This window comes from Ursus maritimus, unplaced genomic scaffold, assembly GCF_017311325.1.
Source record: "Ursus maritimus isolate PB19 unplaced genomic scaffold, ASM1731132v1 scaffold_4, whole genome shotgun sequence".
In the NCBI taxonomy this organism is placed as follows: domain Eukaryota; kingdom Metazoa; phylum Chordata; class Mammalia; order Carnivora; family Ursidae; genus Ursus; species Ursus maritimus.
The window spans coordinates 73,383,682-73,411,681 of record NW_024426552.1 but is presented as its reverse complement, the minus strand read 5'-3'; the positions used below and the strand labels follow the sequence as shown (position 1 = coordinate 73,411,681).

The 28,000-nt window shown below is 35.9% G+C and overlaps 1 protein-coding gene across 1 annotated transcript; it reads left to right on the top strand.

The window, feature by feature from the left end:
- The first annotated feature begins 19 nt into the window (after positions 1 to 19).
- Positions 20 to 26,927, top strand: OSTN (osteocrin). Its single transcript, XM_008705157.2, has 3 exons — positions 20 to 118; positions 2,455 to 2,669; positions 26,843 to 26,927. Exons 1-3 carry the CDS (start codon positions 20 to 22, stop codon positions 26,925 to 26,927), a joined length of 399 nt encoding a protein of 132 aa, XP_008703379.1.
- The last annotated feature ends 1,073 nt before the right edge of the window (positions 26,928 to 28,000 follow it).

Genomic DNA, 28,000 nt, shown 5'->3' with positions numbered 1-28,000 from the left:
TGATGTTTGTGACCCTCAGATGCTGGACTGGAGATCGGCAAATGCACATTTTATTCTGGCCGTGACGTTGGTGCTGTGGGGTGCAGGAAGAGTACGCTCAGTGGATGCAGCAACAGAGGTAATGGAAATAGCTTAAGGGACCATATATTTTTTATGAACATAAGCCATTTCTACTTATGTCAGAAGCAGGTGCTGCTGACAAATAGAGAGAGGCCTTGATAGCACAAAATCAAGGAAACAGACTTTTTTTCCTATTGTCTTGACTTCATTGTAGATTCAGAGAAGGCCGGTTATCTGAATGTTAAAAAATGAACTGGAAGTAATAAAGATGTGCATTCCTTGAGCAAAAGAGCATTAGGAGAAAATTCGTTATCATTTCAGCCATATTTTTAATTAAATCAATTACATCAAGATGAAGTGCTTTTGTGTGAAATTTGAAGCTGTTATGTGTCAAAATTTGAGTTGTTTTGGCCAAAGTTTGTATGACTGTACAAATGTTTTCTTGCTGCCATGACTAAAGTACACAGGAAAAGAAATGCGAGGATGTCTCCACACAGAGAAACATTAATGTGGCTCATTTGTTCTTATTAGAAAGTGTTCTCTGTATTTCATAAATAACAAGTGAGAATCGGAAATGCATTTTACTGAAGGCAAGTTTTACTTGAGTTCCATGATTTTTTTTTTCCTGAGGATTAAGAACATCTTTAAAAAGGAACACACTCTATTTTGTACGTGCGGCAGTTGGAAGAAGGAAAACATATTTTTTGGAGGATGCACTGAGAGATAATAAAAGATCTCCTATCTTTGCCCTTTGAAAGATTGTCTGCTGCTCTTTAGAGTTTCTTTCTCATGATTATTGCACCCTTCCCTTCCCCAGTTTCTAAGTCATTAAGCTGATGTAGGAGAGTGATAGACATTGAGATTTTAGGCGGAGTTTGTGGACATTATGGAATCTGCACTGGAAATAACAAGAACTATGAGAGATTTCTTATTTTCTTTCTACAGGATGAGAGTGTGTTTGGGTTAATTAGCTTCATGGCAGTATTCAGATGGAAGAGAAAAGCAGGTTATGAAGTGCTTAAGAGTGTACATACATTAAGCAGTGAGAGGAGCTGATGTAAGTCACTACTGATGGGAATCAGAAAGAGCAAGAGCAAGAGAGGTTTTCTAGGAAGAACTGACCAGACTTAGCACAAATTTGGTTGGTTTAGGAAAGGGGAGGCTCAATAGCTTTGAGTATAGTTGTCAGACTATTTGTATTTCACAAGAGGGTTGCAGGAGCCAATGATGAAAAGGTTTGGAGAATGCCACTCTTTCATTCTGTTGGGGAAAAATGAAGAACATAGAAAGAGAATGGAAGAAATAATCTAAGAAGAAAGACAGGAAGTGAAGAAAAAGAGTCTTGCCAAGACCAAGAGCTTGGCACAAGGAGCAATGTGACTTATAGTGGGGCAGGGGGGAGGTCCCTGGAGCTAGTTTCTTCCCACAGGGGAATATTCTCACTCTCTTAGAAAAGAAGTAATATCCCCCAAACTCCGCAATGACTAAAGATAGTTCATAGGAACACATTTTAAAATGCTGTGATCGGGCTTAGGAAAGGAAAAGACACCCATGCTTTTATGCTTTGAATGAAGGGCAAAGTGGCAATATATGTAACAAACAAGAAATTTTACATGGGAGGATAAAGTCATTGGGATAGTTCTGACTCACTGTAGACACTCATTAACATGTGGTAAAACATCACATGGAAAGAGATGGTAAACTTCCTGAGGCCAGAGACTGGATTTTGTTCATTTTTTTATCCATCAGGTCTAATGCAAAACCTGGTACATAGTGGGTGCTTAATTGCTTGAATCAATAAGGTGTGAATGAGTGGTGAAAAGATAACAGTGTGAAGTTTGCATTTTCAAAGTTCATTTAATAAGTATTTAGAAATTTACTGAATACTAACAATGAGCAAAATACTGGCCTAAGCATGACTAAGCGAACAAATAAAAGACTAAGTAGACATACTCAGGTTACTCACGATCTAATAAGCAACACAAATATATAGTAACCAATCCAATACAGGGGACAATGTAATGAGTACAATGATGAAAGATAGATAAAGTGCTATTGGAATGATACGGAGGGATGCAGCTGTTACTGGGAAAGAATCTAACAGAATGATCAGTTAATATACTAAATTTTAGAGGCAGGCCTGTAGTTTTTCCTTTTTTCCTGCGTGTTGGTGTGTGTGTGTGTGTGTGTGTTTTGTTTTAATTGTGTTTAGACATACCTCATCTCTATGCATTTTTGTCCCCGTAGGTCTTTTTCTGGGGACATAAATCCATAAGAAATCATGTTTCATGACAGGCAGGTCAGCTAAAGTTAGCAAAAGCCAAATGCCGATGATTATATATATTTAAGGGTTTTTTTTTCTGAACAAATGGAATCACCTTACTTGCCCTCTAGGCTTTTGATTCTGGAGTCATAGATGTGCAGTCACCGCCCACGGTCAGGGAGGAGAAATCAGCTACTAATCTGGCAGCGAAACTCTTGCTTCTTGATGAACTTGTGTCTCTGGAGAATGATGTAATTGAAACAAAGAAGAAAAGGAGCTTCTCAGGTTTTGGGTCTCCCCTGGACAGACTCTCTGCTGGCTCTGTCGATCATAAAGGTAAACAGAGGTAAGTGAACTCTTGGAAGAGGAATATTTTTATTTTTAATTTTTCCATTCTAATTTGAGAAACAGAATTCCACATAAAAAATATAATGGAAACCTTGTAGGTAAACATATTTGACAGTGTTTTAGCTAACTTGTGAGTTTAATAGTATGATTTTGGAAATAATGGTTTAGAAAGCAAAATGACTGCTACAGTGTGCATTGATATTCACACTGTATGTGAAAGACCTACGGGGACAAAAATGCATAGAGATGAGGGATGTCTAAACATGTCATACTTTCCTGAGGAAGCTTCCACTGCATACAAATGTAAAATAGTTATTATAAGACATTACAGCCTTGTGAGATGAGGGGGGTTGTGTGTATTATGGGATAAATGTTATGGCCACTTGAGTCTTCAATTTAACAGAGGTAACCAGAATTCCATTTCTATTTTCACCTATGATACAAAGCTTTCCAGAGTGTGAATGAGCCCACTTTCATATACCGAGAGGTAGTGAAGATCTCTCAGGACTTGGAGTCAGAAAACGTGTGTTTAAATCAAATTTGTGAACATTTCTAGCCATGTGACTCATACAAGAATCCTACTTCCTGTGATCCTCAACTAACTTATCTGTAAAATGCGGATAATTACTTAACCTCTACAAAACTCAAATGAGTACTTTGTAGGCTATTATAATAGATTTAGAGTGATTAAGTCTCCTTTTAATCATTGAGTAACTATCAATTTAAATTTTAAGCAGTCGTTTCGATCTTGATTCATTTTCCACCTCCTCGGTCTTTGTTCCTGATGCTCAAGAGACCACCCAATTACCAAGGTCAGGAACCTGAGGAATTTACTAGGATTCCTTTTGCTTACTTGAAACATTCCATTTCTCGTGACATTCTTCAAATCCTATGTGCTTTGTATCTTAAATATTTCCAGAATATCTTTTCCCATTAAGGCTTTCCTAATTCTGGCCTCAATTATCCTTTTCATATTTGTCTTTTCCTCCAGTCTTTCATCATCTCCACCTCTACCACCATCATTACCTCTTTAGCACCAAGGTATCCTCTGCTCTGCTACCAGAGGGATCATTTAACACCAAAATCTTTTGGTGAAATGTTCCCATTGCTTACAAGATGAAAGAAAACTCCTCAGCAAACCGTACAAAGAATTTCAACATCTGACACCCCTTTTGTCATGCACTCATTTCCATGTCTTTGCCCCAGTCTCACCTGCTTACTTGGAGTTCTGGGACTTGTCATGTGTGTTCATGGTCTCATGATTTTGCTGTGCTCCAGGACTCAGCATACAGGATGCAATTTGCTAGACTTCTCTTCTGAGAGTCTCCAAGCTACGTGAGGAAATAAAATCACCATTTGGGGACTATAATTTATCACACCTGTACTTGAAAAATAATCCCTCACCTATATTTTGAAATTCAGACCCTATTTTTTTCTTTTTTCTTTTTTTTTTTTTTAAGATTTTATTTATTTATTTGACAGAGATAGAGACAGCCAGCGAGAGAGGGAACACAAGCAGGGGGAGTGGGAGAGGAAGAAGCAGGCTCATAGCAGAGGAGCCTGATGTGGGGCTCGATCCCATAACACCAGGATCACGCCCTGAGCCGAAGGCAGGCACTTAACCGCTGTGCCACCCAGGCGCCCCTCAGACCCTATTTTAATTAAACACATACAAATTAGTCCCACTTATTGTTCTAGACATTGTGTTGGCTCCTGTTGAAAACAGGAGGAAGGTATAGTCTCTTTCCTTCAAAGAAATCACATGCTAATAAGAAATATGAAAATACTGATAATGAATTATAACGTAAAGCAAGAAGAGAGATGTTTATGAAGCGATTTCTAAAGGCCATGGAATTCCAAGGAATCAGTGGAATTTTAGAGGAGAAAATATTGTGCCTTCTAATAAATGTGATTTCTCTGATTCCTGGGTCTTGCAAATAGTCTATTAAATAATTGAAAAATCAATATATAGATGTTATATGTAAATATTTAAATATAAATTTATAATAGCATAAATACATAGCTTATATACCAAATACATATGGCATTGATTTCATAAATACATATAATCTATATTGAGGTTTCGTCCTAACAATTTCTTCAGGAAGTATCTGAAGGGGAGACCATATTGGGAGATATAATCTATCTCACATAGCTTAGCTTGCAAGAAAAAAAAAGGGAGATTAGCAAGCATTTCATACCCATTTGAACAGATTTTCACTATAAAGGCTAAAAATAAGCTGTTATAAACATTTTAAAAATTAGGGAATATTGTTCCCCTGAGCACTTCTTGCGAAAGCTGCTAGATGAGTTTCTTTGGACGAAATGACTGGAGAGATATCAGCACAAGAATTGGTATGAGCATAACTGGAATTAAAGTGAAATGATGGTTACAAGGAAAAGAGTGCTGCATGTTATGATTACACAGATCCATCTGACAACATAGATTCATCAAATATCTAGCAGGGCAGGAACAATAGTGAGAACATTTACAATTTGGAATGAGTTTTGATTGTTTCATGGCTACTCACTGGGAATCAGAGTTATCACTACAAATAGTTGCTTGGAGGCATGGCCAAGAAGGAAAAAAGATTACAAACTGAATTTAACAAATATTTTACTAAAAAAGAAAACAGCTGAAAAGAGCAAAGACTAAGATTTTCATATAAAAGTATTAGAGTAAAGAAAGTAAGAAGAAAAATTAAAACTTTCCCATAAAAAAGACATTAAAAACTTTATATAAAATAACATATATAAATATAACATTTAACACATGATAGATTCTAAAAAATACTGATTATATTAATAAATGTAAATAGATGTAACTTGCCTATTAAAATGCAAGTATTTTTAGATTGTCTGATAAAGGAAAACCCAACACTCTTCTGTGTTTAAGATACATATCTACAAATAAAGATATTTAGAAAGGCTGGCACTAAAAGAATGGACAAATTATATCGGGAAAAATTAAAGGAAAATAAATTATAAACAAATAATAAGTTAAAAATTTTAAAAGAGTGAACACAATAGTATTTATCAGAGAGAAACCACAGGGAATGCTAAGAAATAGAAACATATTAAGAATAGGAGACTTTAATTCATTTTTTAAATCCAAGGGAGATTATATATTTAAAATTTATAGAAGACATACACAATATAATCCATAAAACAGAATTTATAGATCTACTTTGAACCCTGAATTTCAGTAATAGAAAATATAGATTCTTCTCAAGTGCATATGGCTTATTCACAATATTTACTGTATCTGAGGTGACAAACCCTCTAGAAATTCTAAAGAACAGATATATCAAAAAAGTACTGACTAACTAAAATACAATAAACTAGAACTTAATAACAAAACCAGAAAACCAGTGGCACTTTTACCTAGGAAGTATAAACCATATTGTTAAATAGCTGTTGGGTCAAAGAAGAATACAAAATAAAATTACATACTTTATTGAAAATAATAATAATGAAAATGTAATATTAGGGGCAGGTAAAGCAAATATCAGATAAAAATCATGATTATACCAATAAAAATAAAAAGTAAAAATAAAGCAAGTGACACACAAGAAAATTTAGAAAGAACAACAAAACAAGCCAGGAAAAGCCAGGGGAGAAAATTTAAAAAAGCAGAAACTAGGAACAATGACAAAAGTTGAAATCAATGTTTGTGAAGCATGACATAAGATAAAAGAAATAAATGCAAAGCTGTGTTTCTTAAATCAAGAAAAATACAAGCCACTAGTTAACCTAATTAAGAAAAAAGTAGATGAAGCAAATTCACAAAATTAGAAATGACAAGATGGAAACACCAAAATAGAGAATGTTTAAAAAGAGAGCAACTTTGGTCAACTGTATATAAATAAATCGAAGACCTGAAAAAAAAGGATAAAATTTTGGAAAAATATCATTTACAGACAATGACCCCAAAAGAGATAGATGGTCCAATTACCATGGAGATTTTTTTTTTAATTTTATAAGAGGTTGCCAAGAAGAAGCAGATGTAGATATTTTCATGGGAGGATTTTACCAAATCTTAAATTATCCGATAATCCCAAGGTTATTTTATCTTTGTAGATCTTAATAAGCAAAGTAAACTTTCCAAGTTCATTTCCTGATACAAATATAATATTGATCCCCAAATCACAAACATTACATTTTAAAAACGTAATTTTAGACTCATCTCATATATGAATATCAATGCAAAAACTATAGATATGAAGTTAATAAACAGAATCCAATAAAACTTTAAAAATATAACACATCTTAGCCAATTGGGCTTATTCCAGGAAAGTGTCATTCAATATTAGGAATTCCTTTAATGTAATCCATCCTGTCAATAGAGCAATGGAGAAAACACATGTGATCATATCCATAGATGGCAGAAAAGGCATTTGACAAAATCTAACATTTATTATATTGTTTAAGGTACAACAAAATGAGAACTGACAGATACTTTCTTAATATGGTGTCTGTGCGTGTGTGTGTCTGTGCGTGTGTGTGTGTGTGTGTGTGTGTGTGTGTGTGTACTCCTCAACCCAAAGACAGTATCTTACCTAATGGTGACATATACTGGAAGTTTTACTACAGTGAGGAACAGAAAAACCACGCCCATTATTTCTACTACAATTTAGAAACACATTTAGATAAGAGAAAACATTTGGAGACATAAGAATTGGAAAGAAAGAAGTAAAACTATGTTTATTTACAAATGACAAGCTGGGAGCCCCTGGGTGGCTCAGGCAGTTAAGTGTCCGACTTTGCTCAAGTCATGATCTCAGGGCCCTGAGATTGAGCGAGCCCCCATGGGCTCCATGCTCAGCGGGGAGTCTGCTTGTGCTTTGACCCCTCCCCTTGCTCGTTCTGTCTCTCAAATAAATAAATAAAATCTTTTAAAAAAACAAACAAACAAAAAATGACAATTTGGAAAAACCAAGATAATTAATGGAAAAACTACCACAACAAAACCCTGTTGATAAAAATGCGAAGTGCATGAATATATAAAGCTAATAGCACTTGTACATACTAGCGGAGATCAGATAGAAGACCTCACTTACAATTGCGTAAAAATAGGAAAATATCTAGGCATACAGCTAGCAAAGAATGTCCATCACTCAGCCATAAAAAAGAATGAAATCTTGCCATTTGCAATGACATGGATGGAGCTAGGGAATATAATGATAAGCGACGTAGGTCAATCAGAGAAAGACAGACACCATATGACTTCACTCATATGTGGAATATAAGAACAAAACAAATGAACAAAGGGGGAAAAAGTAGGAGAGAGGCAAACTAAGAAACAGACTCTTAACTATAGAGAACAAACTGATGGTTACCAGAGGGGAGGTGGATCAGGAGATGGGTTATATAGGTGATGGGGATTAAGAAGGGCACTTGTGATGAGCACCAGGTGTTGAATCACTATATTGTACACCTGAAACTAATATTACACTGTATGTTAACTAACTGGAATTTAAATAAGAACAAAAAAATGTCTATATATGAGGAAACCTATAGGAAAAATGCTAAAATAGGAAAAGTAGATTTGAACAAATGGAGGCTCACAATGTTCCTGCAACAAACGACTCAAAAGCAGAAAAGATGGCAGCTCTTCTTAAGTTAAATTACAAACTTAACACAATTACAATAAAAAATACTATCAGGTTTTTTTGGATCTAAAGAAATTGGTTTCAAAATTAATTTGGAAAAATTAAAAACTAGCATAAATGGAAAAACCCCAAAGAAAGAAAATCCCCACCAAATATTTTAAAATTTCATGTTTCCTTTCCCTACAGTGGTATAATAGCTCATGGATGGGCTGAAAATAAAATTTAAAAAAAAATTTTTTAGTTAGCCGAACAGAAATTCAAGAAATAGACATATTACTTGATTTAAAAAGCAGTATCAGATATTAGTGAGCAAAAGGATAGACTCTGAATAAGTGACCTGGAAATATGGAAAACAAAAGATAAAATTGATCCTTTCTCAAACTATACATTATGATAAATTCTAAATGAATTAGAGATTTAAGTGAGAAAACAGATGAATCCATTTCAGTGAAGAAAACATTGGCGAGTTCTGTTCAGAGAAAGAGTAGGTAAAATCTTCCAAATTCTGGTGCAAAAATCCAGAAAAATTCAGAAAAAGATAAGGAAGGAAAAACTAGATACACTTGATTGATTATATATTTTTTAACGTTTCCATAGCTACAGGTACCAGAAAGCAAAGTAAAAAAGAAAAATAACAAATTGGAGAAATGCTTGTAACTTAAAGACAAAGTGTTAACAACTTTAATATATACAAAGAACTTTTAAAAATAGAGAAGAAAATGAACAAGTCAGAATAATGAGGTAAAAATAGTTCGTCAAAAAGAAATGCAAATCATGCACGATCACGTGAAAAGATGCTACCTGTTGTCATAAGAAAAAAAGCACTTAAATTTTTGCTGATATACTATTCTTGTGTGTGTCCAATTGGCAAAAATCCATCAAAGAGATAAAATAGTCTTGCCCCAAGACCCACCTCGTAGGTGGATTTTCAGGAAATACGGAAGACAGAGAAATCACTCCAGAGACACTGCAGAGATGCAAACAGCAAGAGTCAGACTATAGGAAACTGCAAGATGAATAATCTAGTTTCTTCAATCAATGAATACAAGGTTTTGAAGAAAAAGAGATGGAGGGGAAAGGGCATCCGAAAGATTAAAGCAGAATAAGACATTTATTAACCAGTCACATTAAAAAATAACTTAGTAAGAAACAATGGTGAACATGAATAGGGGCTACTTGATGATTTTAAGTAATTAGTGTGTACCTTTAAATATGATAATGATACCCTGGTTACATTAAAAGTGAGAGATTCTCATTCAAAAGTTTGATTGAAAGCATTTATCTTGGATTTGCCTCAAAATAGTACGGGAGTAAGAATGGAATGGAAGAAGCAGGATTTGCCTAACTGGTGATTGTTGATGTAGAATGAGGGATACTTGGGAGCTTTTTATACAATTCTATTTGGCAGATCTGAAATATCCCATGAGAAATTGAAGGGGGGGTGGAAAAGACTATACAATGAGAGAAATAGTAGATTAGATCTGGCCAAACAGTAAATGAATTCCTCATATGAGAAGGCTAAGGAAATGACTTCAGAATATATCAAAAGAGATGGAGAACAGAATAAGAAATTATAATGTGTAAATTAATCTAACAAGTGTTTAGTGGGAACAAATAGAACAGAGGGAATCCCTATTTGAGGAGATAATGGGTATTGTTCAATAATTTTCCAGAAAAGGTAAAAAAAATGATGATTTTTCATATTCAACAGTAATAACAAATTTTAACTGAAATAACTAGTACTGCTTTTGAAAGGTTAAGTGGATTAAGAACAAAATTATTTTGTGGAGAGGAAGTCATCTAAGAGATGGTTTACAGACTTGAACATTCAGGGCATGTTCTTGTGAGGGCTTAATAGCAATGGTATGGGCTCAGTATCAGATACAGATAAGAAGCAGGACAAGAAATGAACTTGTGAAGGAGATTTGGTGCCACGCAGGAACGCCATTTAAAAAACTATGTTCAAAAACTATACAAAACCCATATACTCTTTCAGTATCTCTGAAACTAGACAGTGAATGTCCCATCCAACGAATGTAAAGCAAGAGAGGATTTTAGGAGAGTAACATGATCGTAGGAGGTCGAAAATCGTAGTTTTCTATTTCCTTTTGTTCCACCTTTCCCTTCACCTCCAAATACTTACAGAAGTTGGAAATGAGTTAAGTAGAACTAATACATTACACAGTAGTTTCCCCATGAGCTTGAAAAATTGAGGATTGCCCTTAACCTAGATTTTTTATCTTGCTTCATCTCTGGAATTAGAATACAGAGACTAGGCTTTTCTGTACTCTCTGGCATACCAACAAAGGTGAGCTCCAATGTCAGGATTGTTTTACTTAGAATCTATTTAGAATGACCTATACATATTAACAATTTTCTTATGTAGATGTAAGTTATTTATGCATTTTATATTTTTATCTTCTGTAGTTGATGGTTTACTCTTTCAAATTAAATTCAAAGGGCACACCTTGTGGGTTTTTATTTTTCAGGATTTATTTATTTTTTTTTTTTTTTAAGATTTTATTTATTTATTCGACAGAAATAGAGACAGCCAGCGAGAGAGGCAACACAAGCAGGGGGAGTGGGAGAGGAAGAAGCAGGCTCATAGCGGAGGAGCCTGATGTGGGGCTCGATCCCAGAACGCCAGGATCACGCCCTGAGCCGAAGGCAGACGCTTAACCGCTGTGCCACCCAGGCGCCCCTGGATTTATTTTTTTTTAATAGGGATTCCGGTTCTTGGTCTCAAAGTAAATATTAAATTTGGTTTGTACATTAGGAAGGTGGAAAACAAGGGAAAATAAGTAGTAAGTCTTGCATAAAATATTTCTCTATGCCTTCTTGAGTTTTAACAGAAAAACAATTTTAGATTTTTTTTAAAGTATAATGATAACTCAAAATTAAAAATTAAAATTTTCAGTCATTTACAAAAATATCTTTGTATCATTGAAATGTATATAATAAAGTGACAGGACAAAAATGTGCATTTCCCCATATTTAGTATAAAAAGATACAGTTTAGAGTTTTGCAACTATTTTATAAAGAGAAAATTCATAGAAGTTATAGTAATTTTGCTTGGGAGAGTCATACATAAGGTTATTTGCTGCTCTTTTATCATATTTGAGACAATATGATTAATCCAGGTAGCTTTAACCTCTTCCCTATTTATTTTTGAAATTTTCACGAAATTAGGAATTATTATATTACTTTAACATGTCTGAGTGTGCACACTTTCTTTGTTGCTTATAAACATCTGTGGTTTCCATGTGTATGCCATCAAGTTGTATCCTTCTCAGGCATGCATTCTCTACCTTCTCATATTTACCCAGAGAAAGGCATAGGTCCAAGATCCATTTTCATACTGTAGCCCCAAGATTCATTCATCACTTAATCCAGGGATTCATAGACTTCTTTGGGTCATGAGCCACTACAGTAGTTTGGTGAAACCTATGGACTCCTTCTCATATTATTGTTTGTAAGTGGATAATAGTCATAAGAGTTCAAAGATTACCAATATATAGAAACAGAATTATCAAAAAAATTAAAACTAATTAGTAATACAGCAATGTATTTATTAATGCATAAAACAACATGTTCTAACACGCAAGTCTAAAAAACAGCAATCATTTCAAGTAGTGCCGAACATAAAAGCAATTTCGAAGTATCTACAACGACTGAATGTGATCTGAATATATCTATGATTTCTATTTGTGGCAAGGTCTAGGTACTCCTAATGTTATTGTGATCTGATCCCTGCATTCATAAGTGAAGGAATCGCTGTGTTTCAATTAGGAGGTAATGAAACAGAAGATGTAACACTTTCCCATCACATTTATGCATCCTTGAATTATATTGGCAATATGACTCCATATTTAAAAACTCTGAATTTCGAGCATATGACATGCATTATTTTATTTTCAATTATTATAAAATATTCAGAAAAGAAAATTTTACACTCTGCTTTTGCAAAACTTCATAAGAGATGGAAATGGAAAGTTGAATAAATAGTTGGGGGAAAATAAAAACAAAAACAATCATGAAAAGATAAACAGAGCAAAGTCTATGTCAAATCATATTAAAATGAAGCAAAGAGCCACCTATTGGTTCCTATTTTGTATGATGCTTAACTTTTTTTCTACCTCAATTTGACACCAGTTTCATTTTCAAATGGATGTGCAAATTAATTCTCAGGGCAAAGTTAACCGTGTTTTGAAGTCCAAAGTATTTTCCTCATTCAGTTCGCTTGTTTAAAACCTGCAGTTAATGAATGGTTTTCTTATTTATGCAAATAAAACGAAGCAGCTATGATTATATCCCTGGCAAAATGGAATCTACTCTATGAATGACGCTTTAATATTAGAAGATGCTAATAATAGGCCTGGAATTTCTCTAAAAACTGTTTTCCCTCACTCCTTCACACAATGCTGAGAATACCTTGTGGAAAAGAAAACAACACTAATACTCTATTTATATTGACTTACTATAAGCATCTTCACAACTGTTATTGCTTGAATTCTCTCGTTAATATCTTGAGGTCAGCATTATTGTGTCAGTCGGGGTTTCTGCAGGAAATAGGCAGCACATTGGAAATAGGAAAGTTGGAGAAGCATTTGTTCACAGCAGGACTTACTACAAAAGACTGAGTAGAAGGGAATCATAATGGATGGCGCAACAGCCTGAGACACTGGTCTAAAGAGATAAAGGAAGGGAGAGGTTTCCAGAAGTCAGAGGGTCCTGAATAGTCAGATGGGTTCAGAGAAGCAGTGATCTTCAGTCGGGGGAAGTGAACTGGCAAGGCGGGAGGCAGGGGGCATTATCCTGACCTCACTTCCTCTGTTCTTCTAGTCTCTTTCCAAGGCTGCCCATTGCCTAACCCAAACGAAAGCCAGAGAGCAAAGGAATTTTTATGTGATCCAAACAGGTTAGCCTCCTGGACTGAAAGTCATATGAGAAAAGGCAGAGATTGACTCTGGCACGCAAGATGGAAGATATACCCAGTGTAATTATACACATTGTACAGATTCAGGGCAATAAACTTTGCTCCCATACATTGTTATTATAACCACTTAGTTCAAAGAGAAGGACTCCATGGGACATACTCAGAAAAACAATTTTAATCCCCACCTCCGTGCATTCTAACCTATTCAGCAGGAGCTGCTTCCTACGTCTTAGATAAAAACAAGGGCAGGTACTATGGCTCCACTGGTCCCATTGAAATAATAAAGAACCCTCTGGTCACTTTTATTAGAAAACAACCATATTTCAGCTTTTCAGATAACTATTCTTATATCTTAGCCCAACATAAATATGATTAAAGTTTCTCCTCTCCCTTGCTTGTGCCCCATTCAAGCCGTAAACCAGTAATGGGAAGGGGGTCGCCTGTAGTCAGTTTGTCCTCACCCATTCCCCTGCTACAGTGGGCTGCCTTCGGCTTCCCCGGTCTTGGGGATGGCAGTGCAGAGAGGTAAGGAAAAGTCTGACTTGAATGATACTATTATGCCCTGGCTTTACTGCTCTCTGGCCTCACTAAATGCTCAAAGCAGATTCCTTATCATGGGATTTGGGGGAGGGGGTCATCACATAACCCCCATTGTTTCTTGCTTCTTGCAATGTTTCTCCCCTGGTAGGTCAGTTTGCCCCTCATCCTCATCCTCCCTTCCCAACTTCTTCATTTGACACCACCCACCACCAGCATCCTACTGAGGTCGCCTCACTATCACCCCTGGCATCAAGCCCATCAGGGAAGGTGCCTTTTATAATGAACCTAGGCCAACTCTACCCATGCGCTTGCTCTGTGTCTGCCCTACAGAAATCCCACATCTTTGATTCTGGTCACTGAAACTGAAGCTGCTCTTTATGTCAGCATCTCTTCATTCTTGCCCAGAGCAAAGTCTCCCAGCATCTTGTTCTTCAGATCTCACTGACACTGCTCTCTCAGGCCTGCCCCTTCCACGGGCACATGTCAAGCCATCTAAGTTGTTTTCTTGAACCGCCCCCCCCCCCACCCTGGAATATGAAAGAGGAGGAAAAATGCCACTGTTCTCCAACAACTCATTTCACAGAAATTCTCCTTCTTCACCTATTCTACATCTGTCCTGTTATTGGACTCAAGTTCAGAAAATCAGTTTTTAGGAAACCCCTTTGCAAAAACGGCACGAACCTAGCGTCTCACTTTGGAATGCAAGAGGAAATACTTGCCACCTACCTCTGTTTTTCCTCAGCTTTTTGAGGCCACAGCTGAAACTGAGATAGAAAAAAATCCCATTTTAACATTCTGGTGTATATGGTTTTTTTTTTTTCCCAATCCCTATAACTCCCTAAGAAGATATTATTATCCCCATTTTATTTGCATATTTTCCGGGAGGCAAAATTATTTTTCTGAGATTACCAGCTAGAATGTTAGATTGTTTAACTCTAAATCCAGTGACTTTCCAGGTAAATAGCTGCTTCTGGTGAAGAAATTAAAGTTCTGTATGAAAAAGGCACTTTTCCAAGACCCGGAACAGCAAGGTTCACTTAGAATGTGTACATTAAATAAATAGCTTTAGAAAAATTATACCAATGATATGTGGGTTTCTGTCCTAAGCCAGACATTAAATTCAGGCTACAGTTGAGAATAGTAATTGCGGTTTCATTTTGTCAGATATGATTGCCCTTCTTGATGGCAGTCCCAAAGATTAAAGATAAAAATCTTAACATTTCATTTTCCTTTCTAATTAATTGAGAAGCAATGCTATAGACCGAGGCCAGCCTAGAAATTTCGTGATTTTTGCTATTCCTTTCCAGCTCTTATTTGGTGATGCCCTAAGGAGGTAGTTCAAAATGGGCTCCATTTCAGAGTGAGAAACACAGGAAAATGATTCAGAGTATGGTGTGCTATTTCCCTACTTCCTTCCTTCTAGTTGAAAAGCCTGCTGTATAATAGGAAATGCTCTTAAGTATAATGATCCGGGACCATTGTTCCTCATAACTGCTCTCTATTGCTGGCCTCTCATCACCGCAGCTCAATACCACAGACTGAGACAGTCCCTTTGCCTTTGCTCCCTACCTAACTCATGTATGGATGAGTTTAAAACCTTCTCCCCAAAGAGGCAATACTTGATTCTATGGATAGGCTTTGATATGTACGTCACCTACTCCCATCCCCAGAAGAAAATTCCAGAAGACATTTTTGTGTAAATCTATTTGCTGGGTCACAGAGGTTCATGAGCCAAGCAAATGAAGATCCCCTATGCCTTATCCTAATGCTTTACAGCAATTTCCAAATCAAGCATGCCTATGTTACTTTACAGAAACTTCAATTTCATTATTTATTCCAGTGCTCATGGTTTGTTTCTGCCCATTCCTTGGGGTAATACTTTAGAAGGTGACATTATGCTTAGCACCATCATCATAAATTTAATAGAATCCATTTAAAATTGAATTACTGCTTTGAAATAGAATTCCAAAAGCCATATATCAACTTTCTGCTAGGCAAAGTAGCACTTTCTTCCATCTTATTAAACATATCCCATTCGTTAAGCCTCAAATTTCCATGGAGAGGAACTCCAGTTAGGGAAAGACTAGCTTCTTGTCCTACCCTTGATTCACTCCCTTCTGGAAGAGAAAGCAGTCATTTATCTAATAGGCCATTTATTGAGAAAGAGTTGAGCATGTTTTGTTGATCACCTTTCTTCCTGTTACTTGATAACCATGACTAGTTGTATAAATTGGTCTAATCCAAGCAGGAAACATGAAGAAGCCCTTTCAAATGCAGGTGTGAAGCCACATCCTGTGTTCAGCTTGATCACTAATAAAAATGACATTTTGGTTTCCATGCATTAATCATAACTTATTTCTCTATTGTTTCTGAATGTAGACTCCGGGGAAAAAGGGACATTGTGTATTGGCCCTAAAAACTACACCATCATTCAGACTCATTGTGGTCCTTCATCCTAATATTCTGGAATTTGAATTTAAAAGCCTAATTGTCTGTTTTATTTTTTTAATTTTTTTTATTATATTATGTTAGTCACCATACAGTACATCCCTGGTTTCTGATGTAAAGTTCAATGATTCATTAGTTGCGTATAACACCCAGTACACCATGCAATACGTGCCCTCCTTACTACCCATCACCAGCCTATCCCATTCCCCCACCCCCCTCCCCTCTGAAGCCCTCAGTTTGTTTCTCAGAGTCCATAGTCTCTCATGTTTCATTCCCCCTTCTGATTACCCCCCTTTCTTTATCCCTTTCTTCCCCTACCGATCTTCCTAGTTCTTATGTTCCATAGATGAGAGAAATCATATGATAGTTGTCTTTCTCTGCTTGACTTATTTCACTTAGCATTATCTCCTCCAGTGCCGTCCATGTTGCAGCAAATGTTGAGAACTCGTTCTTTCTGATAGCTGAGTAATATTCCATTGTATATATGGACCACAACTTCTTAATCCAGTCATCTGTTGAAGGGCATCTTGGTTCCTTCCACGATTTAGCTATTGTGGACAATGCTGCTATGAACATTGGGGTGCATATGGCCCTTCTCTTCACTACGTCTGTCTCTTTGGGGTAAATACCCAGTAGTGCAATGGCTGGGTCATAGGGTAGCTCAATTTTTAACTTTTTAAGGGACCTCCACACTGTTTTCCAGAGTGGCTGTACCAACTTGCATTCCCACCAACAATGTAATTTGTTTTTTTGTTTCTCGTGTATTGAGTTTGAGAAGTTCTTTATAGATCTTGGATACCAGTCTTTTATCTGTAGTGTCATTTGCAAATATATTCTCCCATTCTGTGGGCTGCCTCTTAGTTTTTCTGACTGTTTCCTTGGCTGTGCAGAAGCTTTTTATCTTGATGAAGTCCCACAAGTTCATTTTATCTTTTGTTTCTCTTGCCTTTGGAGATGTGTCATGAAAAAGGTTGCTTTGGCTGATGTCGTAGAGGGTGCTGCCTATGTTCTCCTCTAGGATTTTGATGGATTCCTGTCTCACATCGAGGTCTTTTGTCCATTTGGAGTTTATCTTTGTGTATGGTGTGAGAGAGTAGCCAAGTTTTACTCTTTTGCATGTAGCTGTCCAATTTTCCCAGCACCATTTATTGAAGAGACTGTCTTTTTTCCACCGGATGTTTTTTCCTGCTTTATCAAAGATTAGTTGTCCAAAGAGCCGAGGGTCCATTTCTGGGTTCTCTAGACTGTCTTTTTTCCACCGGATGTTTTTTCCTGCTTTATCAAAGATTAGTTGTCCAAAGAGCCGAGGGTCCATTTCTGGGTTCTCTATTCTGTTCCATTGGTCTATGTGTCTGTTTTTGTGCCAGTACCATGCTGTCTTTGTGATCACAGCTTTGTAGTATAGCTCGAAATCCAGCATTGTGATGCCCCCAGCTTTGTTTTTCCTTTTCAACAGTTCCTTGGCGATTCGGGGCCTTTTCTGGTTCCATACAAATTTAAGGACTATTTGTTCCAGTTCTTTGAAAAATGTCCTCGGTATTTTGATCGGGATAGCATTGAAAGTGTAGATTGCTCTGGGTAGCATGGACATTTTAACTATGTTAATTCTTCTGATCCATGAGCATGGAATATTTTTCCATCTTTTTGTGTGTTCCTCAATGTCTTTCAAGAGTGATTTATAGTTTCTAGAATATAGATCCTTTACGTCTCTGGTTAAGTTAATTCCAAGGTAACGTATGGTTTTTGGTGCTTAATTGTCTGTTTTAAATACAACTCTGTGGACTTTGATGATTTGCCTTTTCATTCTTTCAGGGCTTTGCTGAATCCTTCATTTTAGTCTGTCCTCATACATCAGTCCTTCCAAGTTCATACAGTTATAGCTGTCCTCCTATAGTCATTTCTTCTTTTTTTTTTTTTTTAAGTTTATTTATTTACTTAAGTAATCTGTACCCCCAGTGTGGGGCTTGAACTCATGACCATAAGATCAAGAGCCGTGTGTTCTTCTGACTGAGCCAGCCAGACTCCCCCTCATTCAGTAATTTCTTAATTCTGTACCTTAATTATAAATTGTGATAACCAAGATAGGGACCATCATTTGTTTTATTGTTTCCATATGCTCCATAAATTCTTCCTGGAACACCCAAATTAGACGCGATCTCTTCCCTTGCGGAATTCCAGAGCATTTTGAATCTCGTGGTATTAGATATCTATTGCTATGTGGACAGGTTACCCAAAAGTTGGCAGCTTAAATCATTAATAAATGTTGATGTTCTCACATAATTTCTGTGCATCAGAAATCCAGAAAACGTTTGCCTGAATGCTTCTGGCTCAAGGTGTCTCTAAGGGTTAAAGTGAAGAAGTTGGCCAGGGCTGCAGTCATCTGGAGGCTATGCCAGGGCTGGATTATCCATTTCCGAAATGACCCACTCAGCATGGGTGATGGCAGGAAGTCTTAGTTCCTCACTGGCAGTTGGTAGGAGGCTTTAGTTCACTGCCACAAAAACTTCTCTATAGGACTGTTAGAGTGTCCTTAGGAAATGGCAGATGACTTCCCTAATCTGAGTGATCCAACAAAGCAGGGCAGAAGCTGCAATATTTTCATGACTTAGCTTTGGAAGTTACACATTAATCACAATATACTGTTGGTTACAGAGGTCAGCCCTGCTCAGTGCAGAAGGAGACTGAATTATCGTGGTATTATTGGGGTTCATGTTGGAACCTGGCTACTGTACTCATCTAAGCTGTATGGTATAATAGTTTAATTACATGTTTTACTAATCTAAATTACTGAGCTACTTAAGGGGCACCTGGATGGCTCAGTCGGTTAAGCCTCTGCCTTCAGCTCAGGTCATGATCCCAGGATCCTGGGATCAAGCCCCCTGTTGGGCTGCCTAATCCCTCTCCTTCTGTGCCTCTCCCCAGCTTGTGCTCTCTCTCTCTCTCAAATAAATAAATAAAATTGTTAAAATAAAAATAAATTCCTAAACTTATTTAAAAGAACATCCTCTGTTAACCATCACTACATCTTCCCTTTCTGCGTATTACTCAAGGTTGCTAGAGTGGCATGTCCATTTAAGACGTACTGACAAATCAGACTGTTGTTTTTAGGGAACATTCTCCACACTCTGATTCGTAGGTTTCTTTCCTTGGAACTCAAAATCATAAGCAGGATCAGTAAAAGTTGATGTATCCAACAATTGGGAGGGGGGAACATTTATGTTAACATTTAATAACTATTAAAATCAAGGAAGTTCCAGTCCACGAAATAAGCCTTAAAATTTTTAAAGCTCTGGTTACCATATAGAACATATTTTCACACCATGATATAATTAAATAGCAATAGGATAACCAAAAAAGAAGGTATGATCCTCAACTCATTTCATGAGAATGCATTATCTGATCATCAAACCATATATGGAGAGAACAAGAAAAAGTATAGGACAACTGCATTAATGACAGTAGATACAAATTCCTGCAAAAAAATTAACAAAACAGTTCCAGTAATGTATTACTGGGTTCATTACAAAAATACAGCATAAGGTTGATTTGCTTTGGAAAGTCAATCTACAGAGTTAATAGATTGAAAAAGTAAAGCCACATCATTCAACAGGTGCAGGAAAAGCACTCAATAAAATTAAACATCTACTCATGATCAAAATCACTGATAAACTAATAATAGCAATAGAAGGAAACTTTTTTTTTTAACCAAGTAAGGGGCACTATTTAAAACCTACAGCACATGTTTTTAAATAGTGTCACAACAACAACAAATCCAATAAACTATGGAAGGTCTTTATGGAGAAAATTACAAAAATTCTTGAGAAGGCATGAAAGATAACCTAAAGAAAAGATCTTAGATAGTAAGATTCGATAGCATAAAGATTTCAAATCTCTCCAAACTTCTTTATATCTTAGATTCAATACAATCCAAGGTAAAATTGCATAAGGATTTTCCATGAAACTTCATAAGCTGAATCTAATGTTTATAAATAACTGAATGTGAATATAAAAAAGCATGACCTTTGTCTCATTCCATAAATATATAATTTCAAAAGGATTAAAGAACAGAAATGTGAAAGGCAAAACTACAGAAAGATTTTAACATGAAATAGGAGAATATCTTCATAATATTAGAGCAGAAGTCATTAATAAACAAAAAGTAAAAATACTGATAAATTTTAAAACAACATTAAAGTTTTTTATAAAAGACACAATAAAGAGTAACCACAAATGGGAAAGGATATTTGCATATAACTGACAAAATCTAACATTCTGAGTATTTGTAACCCTCCTACAAAACAATATTTAAATGACAAACTAGGTTACTTGGGTGGTTCATTCAGTGAAGCGTCCCTTTCTTGAATTTGGCTCAAGTCATGATTTTAAGGTCCTGAAATTGACCCCTGGATCAGGCTCCAAACTGGGCGTGGAACCTGCTTATGATTCTCTCTCTTCCTCTCCTGTTGCCCCTCCCCCACCATCTCTCTCCCTTTTTCTCTCTCTCTCTAAAAAACAAAACACAGAACAAAACAAAACAAAAACTAACCAATAGAAAACAAAGCAACAGACTTGAACAGGCACTTCCAAAAGAAGAAATCCAAGTAGCCAATAAACAAAGGAAAAGGGGAGAAACAATTATCCAGAGGAAGCAAAATTAAAACCACTGTGAGATAAAATTACAAATGCTTGAAATCTTGCCATTTGCAGCAACGTGGTTGGGCCTAGAGGGTATTAGGCTAAGTGAAATAAATCAAAGAAAGACAAATATCATATGATCTCATTCATTTGTGGAATTTAAGAACAAAACAGATGAACATAGGGGAAGGGAAGGAAAAACAAAAATCCCACGTTGCAAGGACTGGCCTAGATTTGAAACAATAGAAGCTGTCACACTCTGCTCTTGGATATGTAAATTGGTACAACTTTGGAACAGTCTGGCACTATGTAATATAATTAAGTACAGGCATAGCTGACAATTGTACTTCTAAAAACATACTTGAGAGAAATCTTTAAATGTGCACTAAAGGCATCTATAAGAAAATTTTCATCTCGAGAATACATAATGACAAAAAAGAAAATAACTCAAATTTCCATCTATGGTAGAATGTCTAAATAAGCTGTTGTATATTAATACAATAAAATATCATACAGCAGTAAAAATAAAGAATGCCGCTTATATATATCAAAATGGACAAATCTCAAAACAAAATATTAGCTGAAAGAAGTCAAGAAGAATTCATACATGATTTCTTTTAAATAAAATTTTAGAACCATCTACACTAAACAAGAGAGTTTGGAGGAATACATAGAGATTATAAGGAAAAGCAAGGGGATAATTAGACCAAAATTCAGTCTACAGATTACTTCTGGGACCGAGCCATGAAAGGGATGCAATCTGAGAGCAAGAACACTGGTTCATTCCAAAGTGTTGGCAATATTCTATTTCTTCCTTTGGTGCCAACAGGAATGTTCATTTTATTTTTCCTTACACTGAACATAGATAAATCTATAGGCCATTATGTATGTGTGAAGTGATTCTCAATAAAACATTTAAATACACATTTTCTAACTGTGTTGTTTTAGAATGTAAAAAGTTTTTCAGAAACTGGATCATCAAAGAACATAAATGTTTTTAAAAAATCCTATTTACCACAAGAATTGCATTTTAATGTAAAGTTTAAAGTTGTATTTAAAATAATCCATTCTCTTTATTAATTTGGCAGATATTTTGTATCCTTAAACTATTTCAGAATCTTTTAAAATGGAAAATGTAACGTGGATATATAACATAAGCCATGTCATACCATTATTTTGTCACAAGAGGGACTAGATAGTCAGAAAGTACAGATTTCCCCTCTGGTCTTAAGACTATTTCACTGTCTTAACATTTATGTTTTGCACACTGTTTTTTTCTGTAAGTGTATGTTACAGAGTATAGTACTGTGATATATATTTCATGTCAGCAAAAATCTTAAGATAAATACTAGTTTGCCATTTTACTTCTAAATGGATGGAGTCTGTATAGAGATTATTTAATTTACTGAGCTATTTTCTTTTCTTTTCTTTTTTTTTTTTTGGTTTAGCTGGTTTATGGGAATAATTTCATTTCATTTTGTATTAGTGCTAAAAATTTTAAATATTGAATGGCTTTTCACATGTATTTGTTTATTTTTCATATTTGATTTCAAGATACATGTGAGCATTTGAAACTAATCCCAAATTTTAGAGAATGAATCAAAGTAATTATGGATCTATGGCTAGAACAAAAACATTCATATCCACTTGACCAGTGGTTTTCAAGCTCTGCTCTAAGTACCCTTAAGTGTTTCTGGAAGCTCTTTCAGGAACCACCATATATGGAGAAGGAGGGGTACTTCTTTACAGGGACAATAACATGTATTTAGGTATTGATCTCTTTTGTAAAGCTTTTATTTGTAGAAATAGTAAACTACAAATAGTTTGAAAGCCATTGGACAGGACTGATAGGAAATAATAGTAGAGTCAGTAAAATGTATAAAATAATTTCAGGTGTGTTACCTCATTAGCTTTTTTCAAGTAAAACATCTTATTCACCACTGTATCCCCAGTGCAGAGAAAAAATAACAACAGTTGTGCATAAAGCAATCAAATTTGCTTAAGAAAGAAGTATTAAATAAACAAACCAGTCTGAAAGATAGGCAGAGCAGGTATTATCTAAATCTTATCGAAAAAAGAAAGAGAAGCTCAGAATGATAACAGTCGTGCAAACTCTTACACTATGGATAAGTAGAAGAACCAAATAGAATCTAAGTCTTTCATATCCTGGTTCCCAATCAAATCTTGGGGAAAGAATGGAATGAAAGAACATGGAAGGAGGGAAGAAGGAAGGAAAAAAGAATTTATTTTGCTTTCCACCACTGCAGCTGCCTCTTTTTTGCTCGAGCAAAAAAAGATCAACTATAGGAAAGAAAGAAAAAAAATGCTATTTTCATTTATTTTACTTTTATTTTTGAAAAAATGCATTAGTACTCTTTTTTTAATTTAAATTCAATTAGCCAAGATATAGTATATCATTCGTTTGCTTAGTAATCTTAACCAAGAAATGTTCTGTTCTAATTTATGATGTACACGATACCATCATACTTTCCTTTAAAAAAGCAGAAGCGTTCCTTTTCCTGCCACCATCCATCCCACAGGTGCTTGGGAGGTCAGTTCAACATGTGTGGCACTACTCTTTTTCCCAGCTGCCATTTCCTTCCCCTTCTTACCAGTCCTTTAAACACCAGAAGGGTTGGTTTCTCACTTCCTCTTCCTTATTTGTCTGGAACTTCTCCTGAGTACTCTCTCCCTGAGGTAGCTTCTATCTTACCCCTTTCTGGAGTTATGATGGAGGTAGTCAGTAAAGGAATTGAAAGGTTTAAGTAATAAAGAATCATATCAGTCTGATTTTTTAAAATATATATCAACAACAGGGGCGCCTGGGTGGCTCAGTCGTTGGGCATCTGCCTTCGGCTCAGGGCGTGATCCCGGAGTCCTGGAATTGAGCCCCACATCGGGCTCCTCTGCTGGGAGCCTGCTTCTTCCTCTCCCACTCCCCCTGCTTGTGTTCCCTCTCTCGCTGGCTATCTCTCTCTCTGTGTCAAATGAATAAAATCTTTAAAAAAAAAAAAAATAAATAAATAAATAAATAAATATATATATATATATATATATATCAACAACATCACCCTCAGACATAAGATCTAAATCACACATATATATTCATATTTTATTGCTATGGTAATAAATTACCTTAAACTTCTGGACTTAACTCAAATTTATTATCTTACAATTCTGTAAGTCAGAAGTCCAATGTAATCTCTGCAGTAACCATATGCCAATCTACACAACTTTTCTCAGTCTTCTTTCCAATTAGGTGCAGCCGTGTGATTGTTAGCCACTGTGTAACCTCTAAAATTCTCCCTGCTAGCTGCTCCATGCTCTCTTTTGCCTGCTCTGCCAGCTGGCTATGGAAGAAGTCAAGAGGTCAGCGGCTGACACTCCTTGGAGGCTCTAGAGAATTCATTTCCCGCTCATTAAGGTTGTTGGCAGAATTGAGTACATTTTGGTTGTAGGACTGACATCTCATTTTCTTTTGAGAGCTTCTAGAAGTCACAGCATTCCTTTTTTTTTTTTTTTTTTTTAGATTTATTTATTTGAGAGAGCAAGAGAACAGAGCGTGAGGGAAACAGAACAGGGGCTGAGGGAAAGGAAGAGAGAGAATTCTCCACCAACTCCCCACTGAGAGCAGAGCAGACATGGGGACCCTGAGATCATGACCTGAGCAGAAATCAAGAGTCAGAGGCCCAACTGACTGAGACACCCAGGCACTCCTATCATTCCTTAGTTCTTGATCCTTTCCTCCATCCTCAAGGCCAGTTATGGTAAGTTAAGTCCTTCTCAGAGTGCAGCTCTCTGACCAACCCACTCTTCTTCAGTCATCTTTCACTTTTATGGAGACTAGACTAGATGGGGCCTACATACCCAGATAATCCAGGATTATCTTCTCATCTCAAGGTCCTTTTTAATCCTATCTGCAAAGTCTCTTTTGCTACGTAAGAGGACATCACTTATCACTTATGGATTCTGTGGATTGTGGTGTGGACGTCCTTGGGAAGACCCTATTCTTACTACCACAAGGAAAATAACTGCTTAAAATAAATGTCCATAAATTATGTGAATAAAAATAAAAAATATAAGAGGTTTTTTTTCTTTTTTCCAACAATAATTATTTATAATTATATCAGAATACCTAAAGCACAACTGATATGCATATTTCCTATGACTCTTCATCATTAATTTTATGCTAATTTTACAGATAACATGTCTCCCCTTTGATTATCAAGTTGAAAAATATGTAGTTAATGTAATATCAAAAAATCCAGAAGTACAAATGATAGACCTCACTTAAAAAAGTATGTTTTTCAGAAATTTGAAGAGTAGAGGCAGAGGTATGGCTAGGTTAAGGATAAGCACTAAATATTTTTTTCCTAGACTTTCCCCCACTGATCAAACTGGTGTCTAGCAGACAGCCTTATAAGATCATACATACAATACTATCTGCATAGACTAGCAAAACTAAAGGCCAACCTATAAAGGAAGATGGATGTGAATCAACAGAAAAGAAGGCTGGGTTCGGTAAAAACAAATAAATAAAAAACATAACATGGCCCTGTGCCCTGTTCCTACAGTATCATTTAGGGATAAGATTCAAGTCAGGTTCAGGCCTATTTTTATCATTCTTGTCTACATAGTACTAAGCACAGTGCCTGGCATGTATAAAGCATTAAATAAATATTAATTACCATCAAATTTATTGTTTTGATTACAATCCAGCAGAGTTTATGGAATGTTCTATGTGCAAGACACAGTAATAAAAATACCCCATGTTTCCATTTTTCTCTATACTTCTCAGAGCTTTTAAATCAATTATTTACCTAATAGTGATATGAGGAACACTGGTTAGACCTGGCAGTTAAGGTAAAAACTTGGTGTCGATAAAAATGAGAGATTTTTTCCTCTACTTACTTACATTAAATCCTTACTCATCTGAAAGTACTTAATTGTAGGTTTGTGAAAGCAAAGTCTATGTCTGATTTATCAATCCCAAGACAGCCACAAAAAGAACCTTGTATAGTAGTTACATAATAGATGATAATAGGAAAAAATGATATTGAAGTTTTCATTCATTTTTAGTGCTTAAATTGTGTAGTGTATATTGACAATCCAATGCAAGTAGTTAGAATAAAAGCTATTAAAAATATTCTGAAACAAATCTTTTTAACTCTTTAAGCTATTGAAAACTGATTCAGTTGTTTCTCTCTCCATTGAGAAGACTCAAAACTTCTCATAGCTCCAAGGCCAGTGAAAGTTATGTTCTGAGAGTTCTGGGACCTCCCCTAGTAGGATTTGACTTGGTAGAACAAATCAAATGAAAATGTTTCTTCTTTCTAAAAAGAGAACTTACAAAACATACAAGCTGGAAGTTCCCTAGTTGGACTTTTTAAATTTCATTTTAATAATGAAGCTAATTTTTTCCAATACTATTTGACACAGAGAATGTGTAACAGACATAGACCATTGTGTACAAAGCTTCTGTGGGTAAAATCCGAGCGAAGACATGAGAAGCACCCTTACTCCACAGTCACTGTTGGCATCAGCACTTTTTCCTCCCCCATCACCATTCTTCCCTGGAAGAACCATTCTGAGTCAGAGATTGGGGAAAACCACTGACCTAGTGTAATTGTCTTCCATTAACAGAGGAATACACCAACATTTGAAGAGAGAAAGGGACTTACCCAAACTAAAAACTTAGCAGATTGGTATGTTGATAAGACCCAGCTTTTCGTCGGCAATGTTTGATTTTGGATAAGTAATTTAATTTCTCAAAGCTTTAGATTCCTCAGATATAAAGTGGAGGTGGTGAGACCCACTTTGACAGATGTCGAAAGGATAAGAGATAGTGTCTGGCCCATAGTGAGTAATGATGAATGGTAACTATCATGTATATTCAAACTCCCAAAGAAAGCCCCCAGGTGAGCAAGAAATAAAAGAGAAAAAGTCATTAATTGATAACTTGGACTTTAGTTTAAAAATATTCTCCTTGGTTTGTTTCAGAAAAGTAGTAGATCACCCAAAAAGGAGATTTGGTATCCCAGTGGATCGGATTGGTGGAAACCGTCTCTCTAATTCCAGAGGCTAATTGATTCCAGCCGTGAGTACAATTTGAGTAACAGTATATGCAGACTTCTGATTAACATTTCACAGTGGGCTAATTGATCCATCTTGATTTATAAATGGCCCTTTTAATTTCCTAGCTTATAAATTCACATTTCTGTACTAAATCAATATATTGATGCTAAGTAACTTAAATGACAGTAAAGAAGCAAAGGAATGCCCTAGATCTACTTCACCATAAAAAAGATTCAGCTATTCCCACAGATTCTTATATAATTATTGAATATAAATATGTGAACAATGGTTAAAATTCTAATTGACGTAATAAATCACCTTCATACGTATACGTAACTGTGTAGTAATCCCTTTATTATAAAGAAGACACATTTCAGACACACACCATTTTGTTGCCAATAACTAAATTCCCAGATTTATGATAACATGGAACATAGGAGAGAGAATGGTGTAGCAGAAAGAGTATTAGCTATGGAATCAGAACACCTAATGCAAATCCTGGCTCTGTCACTCATTCGTTCATCACCTCGTTTCCATATCTTATTTCTCTACATCTTGTACATTTAGATAGTACCATAGTGGTACTGTGAGAATTCAATTAGATGTGTATTGGGCACACAGGACATGCATATGGTCTTAGATGACAGTTCTGAAACTTTACTCTGTGCTGGGCCCTATACTTAGTGCGTGCACATATTGCTTCATTTAATCCTCCTGTTCCATAAAGTAGGTCCTATTACTGTCTCCAGTATCCTGAGTAGTAGTACAGTGTAAGGGGTAAAAGTGCCAGCTGGAGAGGCCAGCTTTGTGGATCAAATCCCAGTTCCGCTATCTGTTAGCTGTGGGACCTTGGTTAAATTCTGAAATCCCCCTCCATTAAACGAGGATAATAATAAAGTTCAACCACATTACATTGTCCAGAGGACTAAATGAATTGATACACGTTAAACATTTAGAATAGTGTCTGACATGTAAGTATTCAATAATCATTATTATTATACAATATTATATAATATTAATATTATACAATACGTAGAAAACTTAGATATATTAACTCACAATGCCATATAGCTAGTGATGTAA

Coding starts and splice junctions, on each gene's coding strand:
- OSTN (XM_008705157.2), top strand. CDS start 20: ATGCTGGACTGGAGATCGGCAAATGCACATTTTATTCTGGCCGTGACG. Junction 119..2,454: donor CAGTGGATGCAGCAACAGAG/GTAATGGAAATA, acceptor CTTGCCCTCTAG/GCTTTTGATTCTGGAGTCAT. Junction 2,670..26,842: donor GATCATAAAGGTAAACAGAG/GTAAGTGAACTC, acceptor GGTTTGTTTCAG/AAAAGTAGTAGATCACCCAA.